The 19,122-nt window shown below is 48.2% G+C and overlaps 4 protein-coding genes and 1 pseudogene across 5 annotated transcripts; 2 read left to right on the top strand and 3 right to left on the bottom strand.

Annotated features, from left to right (window-relative positions):
* Positions 1–11: 11 nt before the first annotated feature.
* LOC120709257 lies at positions 12–1,800 on the top strand. 2 transcript variants are annotated; one of them, XM_039994813.1, is made up of 5 exons: positions 15–367; positions 457–569; positions 738–859; positions 969–1,090; positions 1,178–1,800. In XM_039994813.1, exons 2-5 carry the CDS (start codon positions 470–472, stop codon positions 1,464–1,466), a joined length of 633 nt encoding a protein of 210 aa, XP_039850747.1. In that variant the 5' UTR covers positions 15–367; positions 457–469; the 3' UTR covers positions 1,467–1,800. The 2 variants fall into 2 exon arrangements, with proteins under 2 accessions (XP_039850746.1, XP_039850747.1); XM_039994812.1 differs by having other exon boundaries at positions 12–367; positions 969–1,800.
* Positions 1,801–3,083: 1,283 nt separating this feature from the next.
* On the bottom strand, positions 3,084–5,304 carry LOC120709253 (annotated as a pseudogene).
* Positions 5,305–9,647: 4,343 nt separating this feature from the next.
* On the bottom strand, positions 9,648–10,735 carry LOC120709251 (glutathione transferase GST 23-like). Its single transcript, XM_039994802.1, has 2 exons — positions 10,363–10,735; positions 9,648–10,271 (listed from the first exon to the last, which is right to left on the bottom strand). Exons 1-2 carry the CDS (start codon positions 10,672–10,674, stop codon positions 9,900–9,902), a joined length of 684 nt encoding a protein of 227 aa, XP_039850736.1. The 5' UTR covers positions 10,675–10,735; the 3' UTR covers positions 9,648–9,899.
* Positions 10,736–11,210: 475 nt separating this feature from the next.
* Positions 11,211–15,533, bottom strand: LOC120709250 (probable glutathione S-transferase). Its single transcript, XM_039994801.1, has 2 exons — positions 15,089–15,533; positions 11,211–11,754 (listed from the first exon to the last, which is right to left on the bottom strand). The coding sequence occupies exons 1-2, from the start codon at positions 15,410–15,412 to the stop codon at positions 11,383–11,385; spliced, it is 696 nt and encodes a 231-aa protein (XP_039850735.1). The 5' UTR covers positions 15,413–15,533; the 3' UTR covers positions 11,211–11,382.
* Positions 15,534–17,042: 1,509 nt separating this feature from the next.
* On the top strand, positions 17,043–18,048 carry LOC120709249 (glutathione S-transferase U8-like). The gene is made up of 2 exons (XM_039994800.1): positions 17,043–17,413; positions 17,512–18,048. The coding sequence occupies exons 1-2, from the start codon at positions 17,096–17,098 to the stop codon at positions 17,884–17,886; spliced, it is 693 nt and encodes a 230-aa protein (XP_039850734.1). The 5' UTR covers positions 17,043–17,095; the 3' UTR covers positions 17,887–18,048.
* Positions 18,049–19,122: the final 1,074 nt, after the last annotated feature.

Raw genomic sequence — 19,122 nt, 5'->3', positions numbered from 1 at the left:
CTCCGAACTGTTTCTCCAACTGTTCCAGACGCCGGCCTCCGCCCCTCGATTCGTCTTGCCCCGCCGCCACCTGCAGCCGCCGGCCGCCGCCACCGCTAACCTAGCCCTTGCGCCCGCCTCCGGTCCAACTTCCAAGCGCCCCCGCCTCCACCACTTCCCGCTCAGCTTCAGCGGTACTGCCGCCCCCAACCGACGCTCGGGAGCTTGACGCCCCCGCCTCCTTCCTGGCCCAACCGGGGAACCCCGCCTCACCGCCGTCTCGCCCGCTGCTGCTGCCGGTCCGGCGACCCCTTTAGGCCCGACAGATCCTGCCGAAACCCCGAACACAAACCCCGCCAGCGAACTCTTCCTCCTCCGGCGTCAGCAGGTGAGATCGATTTTTCTTTTTCTTTTTCTTTTTCCTTTTCTCCCCCAAGTTTGCCTCTATATGGGGATCAACTCGCGCTTCGACTGCAGGTTGAGTTTGCGAATGGCCGGCCACGGGGATGCAGAGGGCGTGACCACCTCCATGGGGGAGCTAAGCGTAGAAACTGCACCTTCATCAAGTGGGACTGAAATCGCCCAGCATGGTGCGTGACTGCGTGTCCCTGACAAGGGCAATCACTCAATCAAGGCAACCCATGTTTTGTTAAATCAGTGATAACTGAGGCCCGAATGATAATTCTTCGTACCACTAGTGTATTATCTCTCGTTATGATTAGTTGATTTCTGCAATAATTTCTTCAATTTTGTCACAGCTAATGGTGGTGATGTTGCCGCCGCCGAAGATGATGACATATGGGATGATGCTTCAGATTCTCCTGGGCATGATTCTAACTTAGACAGAGAATGGATCCACAGGCAGAACCAGTTTCATAAGGTATACCCTAGAGTTTATACGGGTTGCACTGGTTAATTCTAATTGTTCTTCTGGAGTTTTCATTGATAGCAGGCATGATTACAATGCTCTGCTCCCAATTTTAGTCTAGATGGGATATAGGGATGGTATAACAGAAGGGCAGAAAGACTCTGCCCAGGAGGGCTTCAATGTTGGGTTTAGGCAATCTGTAAACGTTGGCTACAAGTGGGGCCTTGTTCGCGGAGTTACCAGGTATATCGTGCTAAGAATATATTTCTTGTACTGCCAAACATTCCCTCTGGTTTTAAATTTCTTGTTCGTTTGTTGTCCTTCAAGCAGTGCACTAGCTAGCCTTCCTGACAACTTGAAGGAAAAACTTGTGCCTGATGCCCAGTGTAGAAGAAAATTTCTGGATGTGCACACATCTGTGCAAGAAATTTCTGCAGATGACGCACTCCAGATGTTCCTTGAGGACATCTGTCAGAGTAATCACGCTTCAGATGACTCGCATGTAACATCAACTGCAGATGGAGCTACAGAATCTAATAGGATCAAAAACCTATCAAATGATCTTGTGCTATTGTTGCATGAATGCCCAGATATTAAGGTAAGCGAAAAGTTGCCATGAGACTAGTGAACAAGTGGCTTCGAATTGCAACCACCAAGAGTTAACTAAGTCTGGCAGAAACACCACCACAGAATTCCCAGATTACTGAATGCTTGCCAGGGCTATGTGTGGATGTTGTTGAGGGATCTAATTTTGGATGGAGCTGATACTAAAAAAGTTTGAACATCTGTGATGTAGCATTCAAGTGGTTTTGAAAAGATATGTAAACTGTAAATCTTGAGATTCTTTTTATATGGCAATCATATGCTCTTTCGCTGCATACTATAACGAGTATTGTAACTATACCCCTATAAATTATCTGTTTGAATACAGAAGTGATGTTTTTCTTCCTGAATATTCCTAACCACATAGTATTCCTGGTGACGTGCAGAATCTGTGATAATGGTTAGTTTCAGCGCAGGAAATCTTCGCTGAAGCTTGAAGCATTCTGCGTCTAAATCTCTCATAGTTTATTCTAAATTCTTAGTAATCGATTAGGCTGCATAGATGGAAGCAGATGTTGAAGCCATTCATTACCTTTCCCCTTTCATGAGAAGAATTTACGCACCATTTTTCCACGTTGTATGTAGCCAAAAATCACTAGTGAATATAGCTGCATTGACCTTGTAATTTCTACTAAGACTCTGTCCTAGTGAAATTTCAGCTTTTACACATCAGTTTGCTTTACCGAAGCATACTCAATTTTACCAAACAACGAAACTACTCATCCGTGAAGTTGCCATGGCCTACTATAACGTTTTGCGCTGACATTCTGAATGGTCCTTGATAGTTTGACAGCACAGAATGTCAGTGCTGGCCCTCTTCTATTACAAATTTACAAGTTCACAGCGGATTGGTGGTTGGTCTTCTTTCAAAAAAGACTGGTGGTTAGATCATCAAGATGAGCGATGCTCTTTCAGTTAGTTATGGTTGGTGGGAGCATCAATCCTTGTATCCGTTGTGACTAGCTCTTTCGGTACGTGTGCCACTTATCCCTGATGCAATGCTTGATCTACCGTTGTCGTTTATCTGTTGGGAAGCACTTCTTAGTTGACTGGTATAAATGGTTATCCATCAATGCCATTCATTCTTGGTGATGAATCTCTCATCTGCTCTATTGATTGGTTTCTTCTGATCTGAAAACACCAGCCATATGAATTGGTTGACTGGAACTTGAATGGTATTTATTATCATAAACAACCCTGACAATTGAAGATTTCAGGATTTCCAAGATGCGTATAATTAAGCATCGAGAAGCATCTTAACAAATGAACAGAACTACAGAAATGAATTTCTTATTCACTGTCTGCATCTGTTTTGGCCCATCTGTTTGTATCAGCACAAGCAGACTGCTGACACCCCCAATCTGTAGTGCGGGGTACCGGAGCCCGCTGCGGACAGCCTGCTGTATAGGTATATAGCCTGTTCTACACATTCTCAGTCCAGAACCAAAGTAGAGTTGTTCGAGTGTGTCAACATTAGACAATTAGCTGCAGTTTTCAGACGCGTCACCTTATAAAAAACCCCAGAAATATTCAGATATTCATAAAGAGACACTTTGCTCAAATTGAATTGCATCTTGGTCCATCTTACTGAGATGTTGGAAAAGGGGCATGATAATAGGAGACACACAAGAAGTTCACAAGAAAATCACTGGCCTATTTACATGAATTAGACTGACCAATAGTTCGCAGTAAACATCCATATATGGACATCGCGCACCATCAGAGCGGAAACAAATGTCAGCCAATAAGAGCTTTATTGAATTGATCTATCGAGGAATAGTACATCTCACATTCTTTCCAGTTTGCAAGTCTCCTACGATCATTTCTCATCACTAAACTAGAGCATAAGAGACGTATGTACACGCACTAGGTCTTGCACTAACCCAACTCAGTGACCTCCTAGCAGCTCAACTACCCGATGAGAAAACAGTGACAGTAAGCAGCTCTCTGCTCCCTATTTGTTGAGCAGGTCTCTGGCACTAATACTGCAGTGACCGTTGAGAACCTTCGGATAATGATTAGTCCAGCTAACCCCACAAACTGCAAGGTAGATAAAATAGCATCAGAAGTTGAATCAATAATTTGATACCAAGGCAATTCTAGTATTCCAGAAGAATTTCCTCTACTATTCCTTACCTCTGAAATGCTCAGCTGCAGGCTTGAGATGGTCTAGTAAGAGTGTAGCTTGTCTTGTCACCGTCTTGGTGTAGCTGCTTCTTCTCATTGGCAACTGTGGGTAGAACAGTTTCAAAGGCCTGCACAAGCATCTCCACTTTCCTCTTCTGAGCACGAGCTAATTTCTTCACTGCCTTCCGAAGAGCGTAATCAACCATCCACTCCTCGGCGGTCCTCCGATCGTCCACCATCTGATGCCTGAGATCAACCTTCTCTGCCTCTGGACCAGTTGCTGCTGGAAGATAATTTGGGGGCTTGGGTTTGAAAGGACGCATTTGCTGTCTACCCTCCACTTGAGATGTTTTCCTCCTCCTGGCAATACTCAGCTTGCTCCTCTGAGAGGATGCTGCATCAGCACAATCAGAACTACTGGCATCTTCGAAGCTTATCCCACTGAGCGCGCTGGAAATGCTATCAACTGATGATTCCTTTGGAGTATTGCCGATTCTATCTGCAGAATTGGCACATTGTTCATCATGCATCAATAATTGCTTCTCGATTCCAACATGCAGACGAGCAATAGGATTGAAGCAAACATTATTGTCAGAAATTTCACCTTGAGGAATGTTTGTTTCATGTTTAGCATCCAGCTCCTCGGAAATGTCCGACTTGCAGGCACCAAAGTCTCCGTCTTCGTGATCCACCAAAGCAGCAGCCACCTCTCTGCGGCGGCGAGGCTTGGAGTCGGATGTCCACAACAGGTCGACCGAACCATTTGAAATCACATCACTGTATCCGCAAGAACCGTCCACCGAAGCACCCGAACCTTTTGCCCTGCCCTCCGCATCATCCCCACAACTCAGTTGATCGAACATGACGTACTCCATCCGCCTCACCATCGCGTCCACCTCCTCCGCGGAGAGATCGCTGCAGCTCACGTCCGAGACCGCCGGCGGCGCGGCAGCCCCGGCGCCGGCGCGAATCTCGACGAAGAAGCCATCGCCCCCGCCGTTGTTGTGCCTGCGGAACGGGGAGGCGCCCTTGAGCTTCATGCTCTGCTGGGTCTTGATCAGCCGCCTCCGCGACGCGACGAAGCTGCTGAGGGGGGCCGCGGGCGCGTGGACGTGGCCCTTGAGGGAGCAGTAGCCGTACGGGCAGACGTGCGCCCCGCCGGCGCCGGGCCCCTTCAAGGTGGAGGAGCACGTGGCCCGGCCCACGCGCGGCGCCGCCGACGTGAACACGACCTTCGCTCTCGCCGGTTCCCGCTTGGGCGGCGGTGGCGGCCTTCGCGTCGGAGCAGCTCGATGCCCTCATGTAGCCGGGGAGCGGCGCCCTGGCGACGGCGCCTCCCCTGCCCTCGGAATCGCCCTTGGCCGGCACGGCGTCCCGGTCGAGAACGGCGCCGGGATCTTTGGGCTTCTTGCGCGCCTGCTTCCTCTGCTTCATGGCGGCGGGTTCCTAGGAGCCCTCCGCTTGCTTCTCCGAGGCGAAGGCGGCGACGGGCGAGAAGGGGAAGGTTTTGGTGGAGCTGGGCGGCGGGCGGGGAACAAGGAAGGTGGTGATCCTAACGGGATTTGGATGGGTTGGTTGGGCTTGCTTCCGTTGGATTCGGAGGCCGGCGGCGGCGGCGGGCGGCTTGGCTTGGATCGACGCTTCCTTTTGGAATCGTCGAGGAGGGGGTGATCGGATTCGGAGGGGGCGGAATTTTGAATGCTTGCCGTCCGCCCCGTATCTTCTGTGGGCGAGGATCCTGTGCACCCGGTGCTGTGTGCTTCCTACTGCTCTGTACTAGTACTAGTACTCTGCTCTGTGGTTGGCCTGCTGAATTTTGTTAGCTGTTTCCTGGGGAGCTAATTAAGATAAATCCGTTTCGTTTAATTTGCTCGACTGTTGGCCAAATTTTAATGGCAATATATATTGCATAAAATCCTCTTCGGCATGCGTTAATTAATTATGCGCCAGAGGGTTACTTTATAGTTTAATGTATCACACTAATTGTTTGATAAATGTAGTATATATAGTAAGTATATATAGAAGCATATAAAATTCTTAAACTACTATTTGGATTAGATGGGAGTGCCTCTTTTAGTTCTCCGCGCGCGTATCCTTCAACAACTATTTGATCACTCAAGTTGTATTAAAATGGTTTCCATGCAAGGATTTTTAGATCGTTCTACATTTTCAAACAAGGAATGACGCTAGTAATCAATAACGTGTAGAAAAATTCTGTTCGCCAACTCTATTAGCGCTATACTATTCCTCATTATCTTAGTAGGAAAAAATGTCGCTTCGTCTACGAGTATCTTCGGTATGGGCCACCCCAATCTTTAGCATTAACTCAAATGAAATGGTGTAAGTTTATTTTACCTGAAAACAAACTTGTTTTAGAAGTACGTTTCCAAGGTGAAGCACATGCACGTTCTTGGTGTTTTGAGAAAGTTGTACGTGAACAACAATAACCCTATTCTCTTTTGTAGTAGTAAGCTCATGCATGTTTCGTCTACGAGTATAGCAGGTTACCGCCACAAACAAATGGGTCATCCAAAAAGGATGAACCAACCAATAGCCACAGAGCCACAGACATGAATGCATTTGTGCCTGCGGTTGGGGCAAGGGCAGCCCACGGAAAGTCACGCATCATACGTGATGATGCAAAGCTCGCCGGCTCCAAACTCCGATGCCGTTTTTATCCAAGTTTTTTGTTTCACGCCGAAACAGACAGATCCATCATCCACGAGACACCGACGCCAGGAACGAGGCACCCCGCGTGTTCGATCGAACCTCCAAGAGAATCAGTGGAAAAGTGGAACGAATGCAGCAGTTGATCCGCAGCACGCACGAGTAGCCGAGTAGGCGACAGCAAAGAGCAGCGTCCATCCATATTGGTTTGCAGTTTACAGGTCCATCCATACGAGCAGCAGTAACACTGGAAGCAGCAATCACAGTGGAATTTTCCTACTACAGTAAAAAAACGCATTCGTAACACTTGAGACTGTACTGGCCGCTGAGAGATCAGGTTGATGCTCCGAGGGGAGGCCAGGGGGAGAAAAGAACACTGCACGGTGTTGAGAACAGAATGTATTCCCCTCTTCCAGGCCATGGAGAAGAAACAGTGGAGGCCTGCTCGTGGATCCGCGAGGAGGCGGGCAGTTGGTCAAACGAATCAGGTTATTGGTTGGGTTTGGGTCAAACAAACAAGGTGGTAAGAAAAAGAAAGTAAAACATGGGTTAGTCGGCTAGTGATCGGTCTCAGGGTATGAAAACAAATTAGCAATACTAATGAATGCAGTGATGCGCCGGCAGAGCCGTCCTGCACAAGAGAATGGGTAATTCAGCAGAGAAGCATATAGTCCGTGATTCCGTGGGTAAAAATTAATGTAAAATTGCACATCGGCGGCGGCGAGGAGAAGAACACGAAGCATGCCGCAGCTGGTTCAGGTCTGTCCCTATGAACGATGGCCACGAGCGTACTCCTCCTCGATGATTCCAATGATGACCTGTTCCACTGTTCAGCTGTTCGCCGGCCACCAGAACGTACAATCTCCCTAATACGAATCCTAAACCAAGCTCTTGCATTTCATTGGGCCACGTCACTTGTTTTGCTCAGTCATCGGATGTTAATCGGACATCACAGCTCGTGCATTGCATCTAGCGTTTCCGCAGGCTTCGTCCAAGCCGTTTTCTGGTGTCCTCGCCAAACCTTCGTCCCAGTGTGTGTGTGTGTGTGTGTATGAAGTACGGGGCCGACCTGCGTTGAAATGAATGATATACCCAACCTCAGGCGAGAAGTATGTGGAGAAAGCGCTCCGCAAGCAGCGGGGAAGAAGAACCCGGTGATCCACCCCCCAGATGGGAGAGCAACACGGCATTCCGGGAAGACTAATTAATTTCGTTGAGTTGGTACTAAATCTTCTCCAGGAAGAACCATTTTTCTTCTTCTTTTTGTTCTACCAAGGTCCTGTTCGTCAAACCAGGAGTGTATGTTTATGTGCTCGAAGCTTCTCGACTGCTTCGTTCCTCAGCTTTGACTCTGTTTATGTGTGCGCTGTGCCCATCTCTCTTCCCGTTTCGTAATTTGGGAGTTAATAACTATAGTTTGCTACAGCGACTAGACTGTTTAATTTGTATGGAACTGGTGTTTGTTCTCATGGGTTGGTTAATGATCAGACAACCATTTTTTACAAGTGAATTCATCAAAAGAAAGGAAATCACACGCTTGCATTTTCGCCCTGACAGACTAACACGGTAGTCTCAGAGCTTATCGTTCGTGAGAAACCATGATCCTGTTTGGTTTAGTAGCACGAGATTACTGCAGCAAACTTTAACTATTAATTAGGAGTATTAAATATAGGTAGTTTATAAAACTAACTCCACAACCCCTGCGCTAGCTACTTCGCGAGACGAATCTAATATGACATTTGACCGCATGATTAGATGATGATCACTGTAGCATTACTATAGCCAATCATGGATTAATTAGGTTTGTTAGATTCATCGCGCAAAAGTTGCACCCATCTGTGAAAAGATTTTGCAAATAAACTCTGTTTAGTACTTCATGCGTGTAAAATTCTCTTATAGCACTACGTGTGCTAAACAGGCCCCAGGCCAATGACGTACGTTGGTCGAGCTAAAAAAAATTGTTGGATCAGCTATCATTTTTGCTCCTGTGTGCTAAGAATTGAATTTACAAATCCATCATATATTGTCAGCAAGAAAAAAAAACGTCTAGTAAGTTTGGTGAAACTAACTCCTGTGGCACCTGTCTTTCTTTCTTTAAATGCTGTCTTCAACACATGCCGGGCTCTCGTTGCATTGTCGGTACCCTGTAGGAGGGATACCCACTCCTACTGCAGCAAGGCAAGACCTGCATGGTCATCCGCGACTAAAGCCATAAGGGGCGGAGCAGCCGGGTCCCACGGGTCAGGCCCTTACCTCACCGTGCCTACGGCCCCGGACCCGCTCCCCGCCTGGGGACGGGTCCGAAGACGCCACGTGTCCCTGGGGAAGGGAAGCTCCGAGCTAACAGCCAAGGCCTCGGACCCCCAATAAGGGTCCGAGACCTCCCACGTCCGTCCGGACCTCCCACGCGGACACGCGGTAGAACCAACATACCACCCGGGGGTCCGGAGCCGCCACGTGTCCCGCAGGCGCGGACACAGGCTCGAGCGCGAGTCTTCCGCTGGAAGGCTCGCCTACCCACCGCATTCAATGCGGGTGGTTCAGGCGTGCTCTGCCGCCGCGGCGCGTGCGGCAGCCTTTGTCAGGCCTCACTGTGAACCCCTCTGCTGCATTAATTGGATACGACGGCACGACACTTTTCCATCATGCCGGCTACGCCGCAAGCTACACGGCCCGTTCAGCTACGTGGCAGGCAACGCTGCTAGCTATGCCTGACGCCGTTTTGACAAGACAACGCCAGACGTGCTGAACGGGGGATTCAAGGAGCAGGCAAGGAAATCCAGGAGTGAGATCCCCTTCGCCTGCATCGCCATAATGTATGAACAGTACGTTATTTTATACTACATCGTTGGGCCCATCTGTCGGGGATCCAGCAGCCATGTACGTGCCTCCCTTGAGATATAAAAGGGAGGCGCTCGCTGTACACAACAGGCCATCCAGAGCACACACAGACACACGCTGGACTCAGCTCCAAGCTCACCCAGACTCAAGCAATACAGCACACAGTGGACGTAGGGTATTACGCTCCGGCGGTCCGAACAACTCTAAACCTGTTGTGCTCATCGTGTTCTTCGTGTTCTTGAGCGAGATCGAACTAATCCTAGCTAACTCCCGAGTACTCATCCTCTGGGCTTAGGCGGGTGCATTCCGCCACCCGGCTGTGGTTTGCCACACCACGACATACCTGATTTTATATCTGAGTTAGGCACCTTTTCATTCCATGGTCATTTAGCTTATGTACAGAGCTGATTAAGATGGATTCGAACCGACTGACACGGTGCTAGAGGTAGTGACCTATCAAGGTATGCATTCATAATTGCTTGATCTATGTTGGAAGGGGGCTCTCCAGCTTCATTTTACAAGTTCAGATTAGCACTCTACTGTGCCGTCATGGCTTCCTCACTGAAGTCCCGGATCACATTTTAGTTTTACTCGAGAAAAAAAGGCCAATTCACAACACCCAAATTATCATGCATGTATGCAAATATCAGTAATAGCAGGCACCGCTATGGAATGCTGTGGACCAGCAGACACAGAAGGATGGGACTGCTGCGTCTCTGCACCAAAGCCATCTACAAGAAGACCAGGCACCACTTATTTGTTGGCAAGACTTCAAACGACTGACCTTTACCAACAGCCAAAACACGACACCGGATTACTGCTGCAGCATCGCCATGGCCACCATTCTCATCTTGTCTCTCTTTGCAGCGAAGTGGCCTTTGAGACGCTCTCTGTCCGGCAAGCACTGCTTCACAGCTTCGTCGGAACTGTACTCCTTCGCCCACCGGTGCAGAGCAGGGTACTCGTCCTCCCCCATCAAGCGCACGTCGGCCACCTCCTCAAACACACCCATCCAACGGGACAATCCACTGAGGGCTATGTCCAGGTAGCCGACCGAGTCGCCTCCGAAGAACCTCTTGCCATCAAGTAGCGCCTCCAGGAGCGCCAGGTTCTCCTTGGTCTCCTTGATGAACCCCTTCTGCACCTCGCCCTTCGTCCAGAAAGACGGCCACAGCGGCCTCCGAAACTGCTCGAGAAGACAAGTTCAGTAACAAGTTTCAGCGTTGGTTCAGAATTCAGAAAGTGCATCCATGACGGTACATGCAGCGATGAAGTACCTTCTGCTCCATGAAATCAGCCCAGAAGCGAGCGGTGGCGCGGTCGATGGGGTCACTAGGGAGGAGGGGCGGCCCGTCGAAGGCCTCGTCGACGTACTGGACGATGAGGAGGGACTCGCAGACGGCGCGGTCGCCGTGCAGGAGCGCGGGGACCTTCTTGTGGATGGGGTTGTGCTGCAGCAGCAGCTCGCTCTTGTTTTCCATGTCCTCTTGAATGAGCTCGTAAGACACGCCCTTGAGCCGCAGGGCCGCCTCGGCGCGGTGCACGAATGGGCTGCCGAACGCGCCGATGAGCTTAACCGGTGGAGACATCTTCGGTTTGCTTTCTGGCTTGTTCTCCCTTAGCTATTATCTCGGCCATAAACTGCCTCTATATAAGGATAGCCAAGAGTTGTCAGCACATAATTTTGAATGTTTTGCTTCTTCTTCTTCTTCTCCAAGAAGGACCGAGCTCTATTGTCAAATTTAGTCAATCGTAGAGGTTGCTTCAGGCCAAAGATCATATTTTTTTTTTAAAAAAAAAGTGAGATTGTGTCGCAAGCCTGATAACATAGTATCGGTTAAGTAGTAGAGGTGTTGCAGGTTGATTCAGTCAAACAAAGATATAGATTATGTCGAATAGGGCTGGGAAATTTGTTCCACTTCAGTAGTGAGTAGTGACCACCAGTACACGGAATAAACAAAGGAACAAGTTGAGTAGTGAGTAGTGGGTATTTTAGATTAATTTTTATCGTAATGGCAGTGATGGGTAATTTTTATTTTTTTATTTTTCTCCGGTTAACGTGAGAATTTCTAGACCTTAAGAGCGAACGTGAGGCTCCGTTTGTTGGCCAAATAATAATATAATAGATAAAAGAAAAGGGGAGCTTTATTAACTATAAGTAACAGCGTCATTACAATCTGACTCGAGTAACTCACTAGCACAAACCATACACTAGATGAGTTCAGACTAGAGTGCTTGTGCTCTTGAAATAGCACAATGCGTCCTTTTAGCTGATCCTATACGCGCATAAAACCCAATCACTGCTGCAACATTGCTATGACGCCAGCTCTGTACATCTCCTTGTTCTTGGTGAAGTAGGCGAGGAGCCTGTCTCTGTCCGGAATGCAGGGCTTGAGAGCTTCGTTGGAACTGTAATCCCTGGCCCACTGGCAGAGAGCAGGGTGCTCTTCCTCCTTGGCCACGGTCACCCCGGTCACCTCCTCAACGACGCTGCGCCAGGGACCCAGCATGGAAGCCGCAATGTCGAGGTAGCCGGGCCGGTCGCCGCCGAAGAACTTGTTCCCCTTGAGCTGCGCCTCCAGAAGCGCCAGCAGCTCCAAGCCCTCTTTCTCGAACCCCTCCCGCGCCTCGCCCTCGACCCAGTGCGCCATGAAGAACGGCTTAGTCAGCTGTTGTATTAACTAGACAGGTTGACGCGCGATGCGCGTCTATTTGAAAGATATTAACTTGAAAAGAATGATGAAACATAAATTTATATTTTGTTGTACTCAATCCAATATTAAATTTAGATATTTTATGCTATCATAATGGTCATCTAAGCACAGTATAATTTTTTTTTTAGAAATCCGTTGACTTTTAGGTGTGAGTAAAAATAGCTGACAGAGTAACGTATAAAATTAGTGATGAAAGAATAATTGATCCTATTTTTTGAATTTATGTACGGGAAACAAATTATAAAAAGTATTAGAGCTATCGTAGATGAACGTGGTGTACAAAGTTATTATTTTCATATATATAGGAAAAGTTAAATTTATTTTATATTTTGTATACGAAATCATCATCGATGTTTTTTTCAAATGATAGAGGCACCTAATAGTACCGTGAGTCCATTAAGTGGGGCACATTAAATGTGCATGAGTCGCAAATGGTGTGGGCCCCACTTTATAGTATACAAACAGTAGAGCTACTACATGTGAACGCAGTATACAAAATCATATTATTTTTTATATAAAAAATAATTAAATATATTTTATACGCGGGCCCCACTTGAATAGTACGCGGGCCCCACTTGAATAGTATGTGGGCCCCACTTAAACAGTACACATGGGCCCATGAACAGTACCCGGACCCCACATGAACAGTACCCGGGCCCCGCGTGGGGCCAGAGCGAACGGGAGCGCTCCAAATCTTGGAGCGTTAGTATAGTACTCAATTAGTTAAGCAGCGTTCGATTCAGTAAATAAACTGGTAGTACTACCCAGGGTTCTCCTTTTCGTTTTTGCACCGAATCCCGCCATCCGGCGGAAACGGAATTTCGGGCGAAATTTCGCTAAATTTCGGTAATTTTGATCGAAAAGTGATTTTGAATTCGAAAAACGAAATTTCGTTGCATTCCGACCGAAATTTCGGTTTTGTTGACCGAAATTTCGGTGATTTTGACCGAAATTTCGGTTTTGTCACCGTAAAATGATGCAAATTAACAGAAAATGATGTGTATATATGGAAAAATTGAAAATTTTGGCAAAATTTCCCCTGATTATATGTATATTGACAGTTTATAATGCATAACATATATATAACTCCACAAAACAATGACAAATACACCATTTAACACATAACTCATGTCCAAAGTCCACACATATAACGTAATACATCCAAAGTACATTAGAATTATTACACATAACTCATGTCCAAAGTCCACACATAGAACGCAATACATCCAAAGTCCATTAGAATTATTACAATCCAAAGATACAACAGAGGCAAAGGCATAGTCCAGAATAATCCATGTAGCATATTCTTTGCATTTAAATATTTATGTGAAATAAATTGAATAAGTAGAGGAAGCAAAACGTATAGATAAGTTCTGTTGATAGGATAAGTACCTGCATTCTTCAGTCTTCAAATCTCTCTCCCGGTGGTCCCTCATACGGCTCGTCTGTTGGCGGCAAATACACGTACGTAGGTGGGTGATATTGCAACTGTGGAGCTCCATATGGTAGGTAGCCGTGATAATCCAAATAAGGCAATGCTGCAATTGCCTGCGGAAGTGGCGGGTTCACCACCCCTGGTGGTGGCCACAGAAAGCCCCCTGCAGGGGGAGAAGTACTGTAAGGGTTGTAGTACTGACCACTGGAGGCAGAGTTGGAGCTATCTTCATCATATGCAAGTAGGGCCTGTCGACCATGTCGACGTGTCGATGTTGTTTGTCGTTGTGAAGTATGTGCTCCATGATCTGTATCTTGTGTTGCATGGGTGAAGTCCTCCTCCCCAGTGAACCTTATAGTAGGAGATATACGATAACCACCACTTTCGTTGCCATCATTGCCATCACCTTCACTGCTACTGGAATTATCATCATCACCAATGTCCAACACCACCACTTCTAGATCCAGAAGCAGCTCCAGATCCGCCACCCCTCTCGTATCGTGGCCCAGCTTGCTGGATAAAATCATACTCTTGGCGGGACTGGTGTAAGGCAGCCTGTAGCTCTGCATCCTCGTCGTGCCCCTAGCCACCCTCCTCCTCTAGGTCAGTGTGCCGCCCCCTTGCTGCTTGGTCCCTCAGCGCTCTTTCTCGGGCCCTTGCTTTTGCTCTAACCTTGTTCCTGTCCAACTGCTCACTAAAGAATTCCTTAACTTCGGTCGGAACCGAAGGGCAGTCCTTCACATCTTTCCCCCTATGTGCCAAATGCTCTTTGAACCGTGTTGCACCTCCCCCACCCTTCTCCTCCCTGCAATACTTGCATTTGAAACCACCCCCGACCTTTTGGCCATGCTCCCACACTACGTCTGGCATTGTCCTACAATTACAGAAAAATAGCACGGTGTAAGTTCATGAATATCACATAGTATCTACAATTCGTGCTCTTTTTCATCATACAAACTAGCACGGTGTAAGTTCATGAATCGGCTATTAAATTCATCATTAATATTCAATACAACTCATATCCAATATGTTGGAATGATTTTTTCTATACATTCCATGCCAAATCAACTAACAAATCCTAACATTTCCTCTAACCCTAACTTCCCCATTTCCTCTAACTAGCATGAAGTTCATCACATATCACCAGTAACTAACTTAGATCAACATCAACAAGCATCACCATCGCAAAATAACCTCTCATACCTTTCTTTCCCGGAGCCAGCGCCGAAATCCGGACATAAGTAGCGGTTTTTCGCCGGTAAGACAGCGAAATCCGGTCGGGATGCAGCGGTATGCCGCCGCGCCTTCCCAGCAGTGGGATCCTCTACATTCCGGCCGAAATCCGGTGATTTTCCGCCGAAATTTCGGTGCTACGAGGCGAAATCGACTACTGGCGGCGGCGGAAGGGCGGAGGGATGAAGGGGAACATAGAGGAGAGCGAGGAGGGCACTGGAAGAGTGACGAGCTGCGTCGGGGCGGACCCAAGTGAGTTGGGTAGGTTAAAACGCTTAACGGGTTTATTATTGGTTAATGGGTCCGAACCCATTTAGTGATTTTAACCAACCAAATCAACTTATTTTTCAATTATTTCAAGTGCTAATTGCTCAGAAAAACAAGTTTTTTATCATATTTTTTTACAATTTTTTTAAAAATTTTGAATTTTGAAACGAAATTTATCGAAATATACCGAAATTCCACTTCCCGGTAACTAGCGAAAACGAAAAAAATACCGAAATTTCGGCGAAATTTCGCCGAAATTGTAAACCTTGGTACTACCAAATACTGATAATATTCAGAGAGCAGAGCAGAGCTTGTTGCTGGACACTGAATTCAGTCAGCATATCCTAATGATACCTTGTTTTCGATGAAGTCCGCCCAGAAACGGGCCATGGCGCGGCCGTAGGGGTCGGCGGGCAGGAGCGGCGGCCCGTCGAAGGCCTCGTCGATGTACTCGGCGATGACGAGGCACTCACAGACGGTGCGGTCGCCATGGAGGAGCACGGGCACCTTCTTGTGCACGGGGTTGTGCTGGAGCAGCAGGTCGCTCTTGGTTCGCAGCAGGTCTTCCAGGAGGAGCTCGTAAGGCACGCCCTTGAGGCACAGGGCTGCCTCGGCGCGGTGCGCGTACGGGCTGCCGAAGAAGCCGATGAGCTTCACCGGCGGGGATGATGACGACATCTCCACTTGCTGTTATCTTGGCCAAACCATTCCTTGCTATTTATAGTACAGTCAAAGGAGTGGATCTGACGCTGCTGCTTCTCTTCTTCCTTGGTCAACTGTTTCGTCACCCCACTCCACACTCCAGAGAAGCTGCTGGGTTGCTTCTTCCATACCTTATCAGTTCACGAAATGAAACAGAAAAGACTCCCTTTTCTGATAAACATCACTGGATGCTGGACGCCAACATTGCATGTGGTGCAGATAAGGGACCGATCGATGCAGCTGAAGATCAAAGAAATCATTTTTATTCGAGAAAAAAGAAATCATTTTTGAAGGAAAAACATTTTTGGTTCACTGATTAAGACTTTGGTTTTTTAAGTTGTTGTCACATCGAATATTCGGATATCAATTCTAATATTAAAATGACAACTTAATATAAAACTAATTGCATTAGAGCTCTAGCCGAATCTATTATATAATTAATACATGATTAGCAGGTAGTTACTGTAGCAATTAGTGGTCAAATTATGGACTAGTTAGGCTTAATAGATTCATCTCGTGATTAAGTCACGAATTATAAAATTAATTTTTATAATAAATTTATATTTAATACTTCCAATTAGTGTATAAATATACGATGCGACGAGACTTATGACATAAACCGAAAAAACTAAATGAGACCTAAGACAACCAATACATGGCACATGTGCAGCCGTGGGCCACAAGCTGGCCCGGCTACAAAAGGCACCGGTCACTGGAGTCGGCGATGTCCATCGAGTTCTCGTCATCATATCGCTGCTTCTGCGTTCTAGGTTGATAGGGAGAGCGCGGAGAGGAAGTCGGCATACGGAGGAAGACGATGGCAAAGTTTTTTTTTTTCTTTTGACGCCGACGACGGCAAAAGTTGTGGTCCTCTTGGGTCCTCGTCAAGCAACGTGCATGCCAAGAAATGTCTGAAGCTGTTTTTGACCATCATTAGAGACTCCACCAAAAGAGCCACAAAATCCAGTGGCATCACAATCAACCCAAACAGAACTCCTTTTTATTGAACCAAGAAACTGAAACTTGCTAAATAAAACGGAAGCAAAAATGCCCTCAGATCTATGCTGAGGTCATTGCTTATGCCAGGCATGCACTAAACTATTTTTCTGATCTGCCCATGTGCCCATGTGGGCATGTAGTAACTCTACTAGTTTCTAGGTGTAGTGAACTGCATAATTTTTTTTGGGGGTTAGAGCAACTTTATTTTTTTGGTTAGAGCAATTTTAGTAGGGCTACTAAATGGGCTGCTATCTCTATATTTTCTCGGTGGGTGCAAAAAATTAATCTCCAGCAATCCTTTCAAATGGTGTGCCATTTTAGTAGGCCTTCCAAATCTCTCCCCCCCTCCCCAACCACCTTAATTTGGTGGCTCTTTATTTGGGCTGCCAACTATGGACTCTCCATAGAAGTTCAATTTACTCGGCCTGCTAGAGTGAAAGTTCATATTTAGATGAGTAAAATTTAAAAGTGGACTTCTAAATAGACATTTGCTTACCATATATCTGATCTGAGCTGAATATATCTGATCTGAGCTGCATGCACTTTATGTGTAGACTGCTGAAGCAACCCAGCAGCACCTTTTGACTATACTATAAGTAGTAGGAATGGTTAGTATTGTTTGGCCAAGATAAGATAACAGCTGGGAAGCAGGAAAGATCGATGTCGTCTCCGCCGGTGAAGCTCATCGGCTTCTTCGGGAGCCCGTACGCGTTCCGCGCCCAGGCGGCTCTTTGCCTCAAGGGCGTGCCTTACGAGCTCCTCCTGGAAGACCTGTTCGGGACCAAGAGCGACCTCCTGCTCAAGCTCAACCCCGTGCACAAGAAGGTGCCCGTGCTCCTCCATGGCGGCCGGGCCATCAGCGAGTCCCTCGTCATCGCCGAGTACATCGACGAGGCCTTCGACGGGCCGCCGCTCCTGCCCACCGACCCATACGGCCGCGCCATGGCCCGTTTCTGGGCTGACTTCATCGAAAACAAGGTGACTTGCCGAGTTCACTGTCCAAAGGCGCTCTGAATATTAATTATCTGCTACCAGCTTCACTGATCGTCATCGAACGCTGCTGAGCAAATTAACAGCTGACGAAGCCGTTCTTCATGGCGCACTGGGTCGAAGGCGAGGCGCGAGAGAGGTTCGAGAAAGAGGGCTTGGAGCTGCTGTCGCTTCTGGAGGCGCAGCTCAAGGGGAACAAGTTCTTCGGCGGCGACCGGCCCGGCTACCTCGACATCGCCGCCTCCGCTCTGGGTCCCTGGAGCAGCGTGATTCAGGAGGTGATGGGGGTGACCGTGGTGAAGGAGGACGAGCACCCCGCCATCGTCCAGTGGGCCAAGGATTACAGCTCCCACCAAGCTCTGAAACCGTGCATGCCGGACAGAGACAAACTCCTCGCCTACTTCACCGAGAACCTGGAGAGGTACAAAACTGCTGTCAACACAATGTTGCAGCAACAGTGATACATTAGGGGCAAGAAGAACACGCCTCTGCGCCTGGATCGCAGTGAAATATATGTGCATGCCTTTTTTCTGCCAAATAAATATGTGCATGTCTCACATGAATGGATTTTAATCAGGTCTGCTAAACTTTATTTTGATTCAGTGCAACAGTACTCTTGTTTCGACAACTTTCTTCCGGCCCTGTTGAGTACAAATCTGCGTACCTTTCTTCTCCAATCCTTACCTTGCTCCTCGTGGTACTCTTGTTCTCAGTTCTGAAGTTGCAACTAGTAGTGATCTGATTTCCATCACAAATTGGATCTTGAGGAATGTTGAGTACTGTATCTTGTCTGTGATGGGTGAATTGTCAACCGTGCGGTATGATCGTGCGCTTGGTCTTTGGATTGCAGGTACACGGGCGTCGAGTGTCGACGGAGAGTTGCCATGGAGGAGCTCGGGCCGGGCGGTAGCTGTGGCGTCCATTCCTGGATCAAGGGCGCAAGCGGCGACGGAAGGCGGGTTTCTTGATTTGCGGCACTGTCGGGTGCCACAATTAGGGACACCCTAATCGGGGTACTAAAACCACTTTCAAAAACACAAACATATGTTAAGGCAACTGGGCCCATGAAGGCCCACGGCCTATTTCTTCCTCAGAGGAAAGGAAAGGACTCAAAGAAGTCCAGCATGTGGCCCAGCCACATCCCCCTCGGGCAGGTGGCCAATCTCCGCCTCGCTCGAGGGCCCCTCTCAGGCCCACCGAACAAACTCCGCCCCGCTCGAGGGTAGCGGATCTACCCTCAGGCGGGTCACTCATCTCCGCCTCGCTCGAGGGCTCCCCTCGGGACCCTCGACCGCGCAATCGCATTTCCGCCTCGCTCGAGGGCAGCGGACCTGCCCTCGAGCGGGTGGCCAATCTCCGCCTCGCTCGAGGACAGCGGACCTGCCCTCGAGCGGGTGGCCAATCTCCGCCTCGCTCGAGGACAGCGGACCTGCCCTCGAGCGGGTGGCCAATCTCCGCCTCGCTCGAGGACAGCGGACCTGCCCTCGAGCGGGTGGCCAATCTCCGCCTCGCTCGAGGACAGCGGACCTGCCCTCGAGCGGGTGGCCAATCTCCGCCTCGCTCGAGGCCATCTCTCGGCACAAGAGACAAATGGCCCTGCCGCCCAACCGAACGCCGTACGAAGGCATTAAAAACCAGCCACTCCACCACGGCTCAAAGGGCAGGCGGCGTCAGACTGCCACTCCCGCAGTGGATGT

Source organism: Panicum virgatum, chromosome 5K (assembly GCF_016808335.1).
Source record: "Panicum virgatum strain AP13 chromosome 5K, P.virgatum_v5, whole genome shotgun sequence".
In the NCBI taxonomy this organism is placed as follows: domain Eukaryota; kingdom Viridiplantae; phylum Streptophyta; class Magnoliopsida; order Poales; family Poaceae; genus Panicum; species Panicum virgatum.
Note: the sequence above shows the minus strand (reverse complement) of the source record. Positions and strands in the feature narration are given on the sequence as shown.

Excerpts from the sequence above, each read along its gene's own strand:
- LOC120709257 (XM_039994812.1), top strand. The coding sequence starts at position 470 with ATGGCCGGCCACGGGGATGCAGAGGGCGTGACCACCTCCATGGGGGAG. Across the intron at positions 570-737 it reads GACTGAAATCGCCCAGCATG|CTAATGGTGGTGATGTTGCC; the intron begins GTGCGTGACTGC and ends ATTTTGTCACAG. Across the intron at positions 860-968 it reads GGCAGAACCAGTTTCATAAG|ATGGGATATAGGGATGGTAT; the intron begins GTATACCCTAGA and ends ATTTTAGTCTAG.
- LOC120709251 (XM_039994802.1), bottom strand. The coding sequence starts at position 10,674 with ATGTCTCCACCGGTTAAGCTCATCGGCGCGTTCGGCAGCCCATTCGTG. Across the intron at positions 10,272-10,362 it reads CTGATTTCATGGAGCAGAAG|TTTCGGAGGCCGCTGTGGCC; the intron begins GTACTTCATCGC and ends CTTCTCGAGCAG.
- LOC120709250 (XM_039994801.1), bottom strand. The coding sequence starts at position 15,412 with ATGTCGTCATCATCCCCGCCGGTGAAGCTCATCGGCTTCTTCGGCAGC. Across the intron at positions 11,755-15,088 it reads CGGACTTCATCGAAAACAAG|CTGACTAAGCCGTTCTTCAT; the intron begins GTATCATTAGGA and ends TTAATACAACAG.
- LOC120709249 (XM_039994800.1), top strand. The coding sequence starts at position 17,096 with ATGTCGTCTCCGCCGGTGAAGCTCATCGGCTTCTTCGGGAGCCCGTAC. Across the intron at positions 17,414-17,511 it reads CTGACTTCATCGAAAACAAG|CTGACGAAGCCGTTCTTCAT; the intron begins GTGACTTGCCGA and ends GCAAATTAACAG.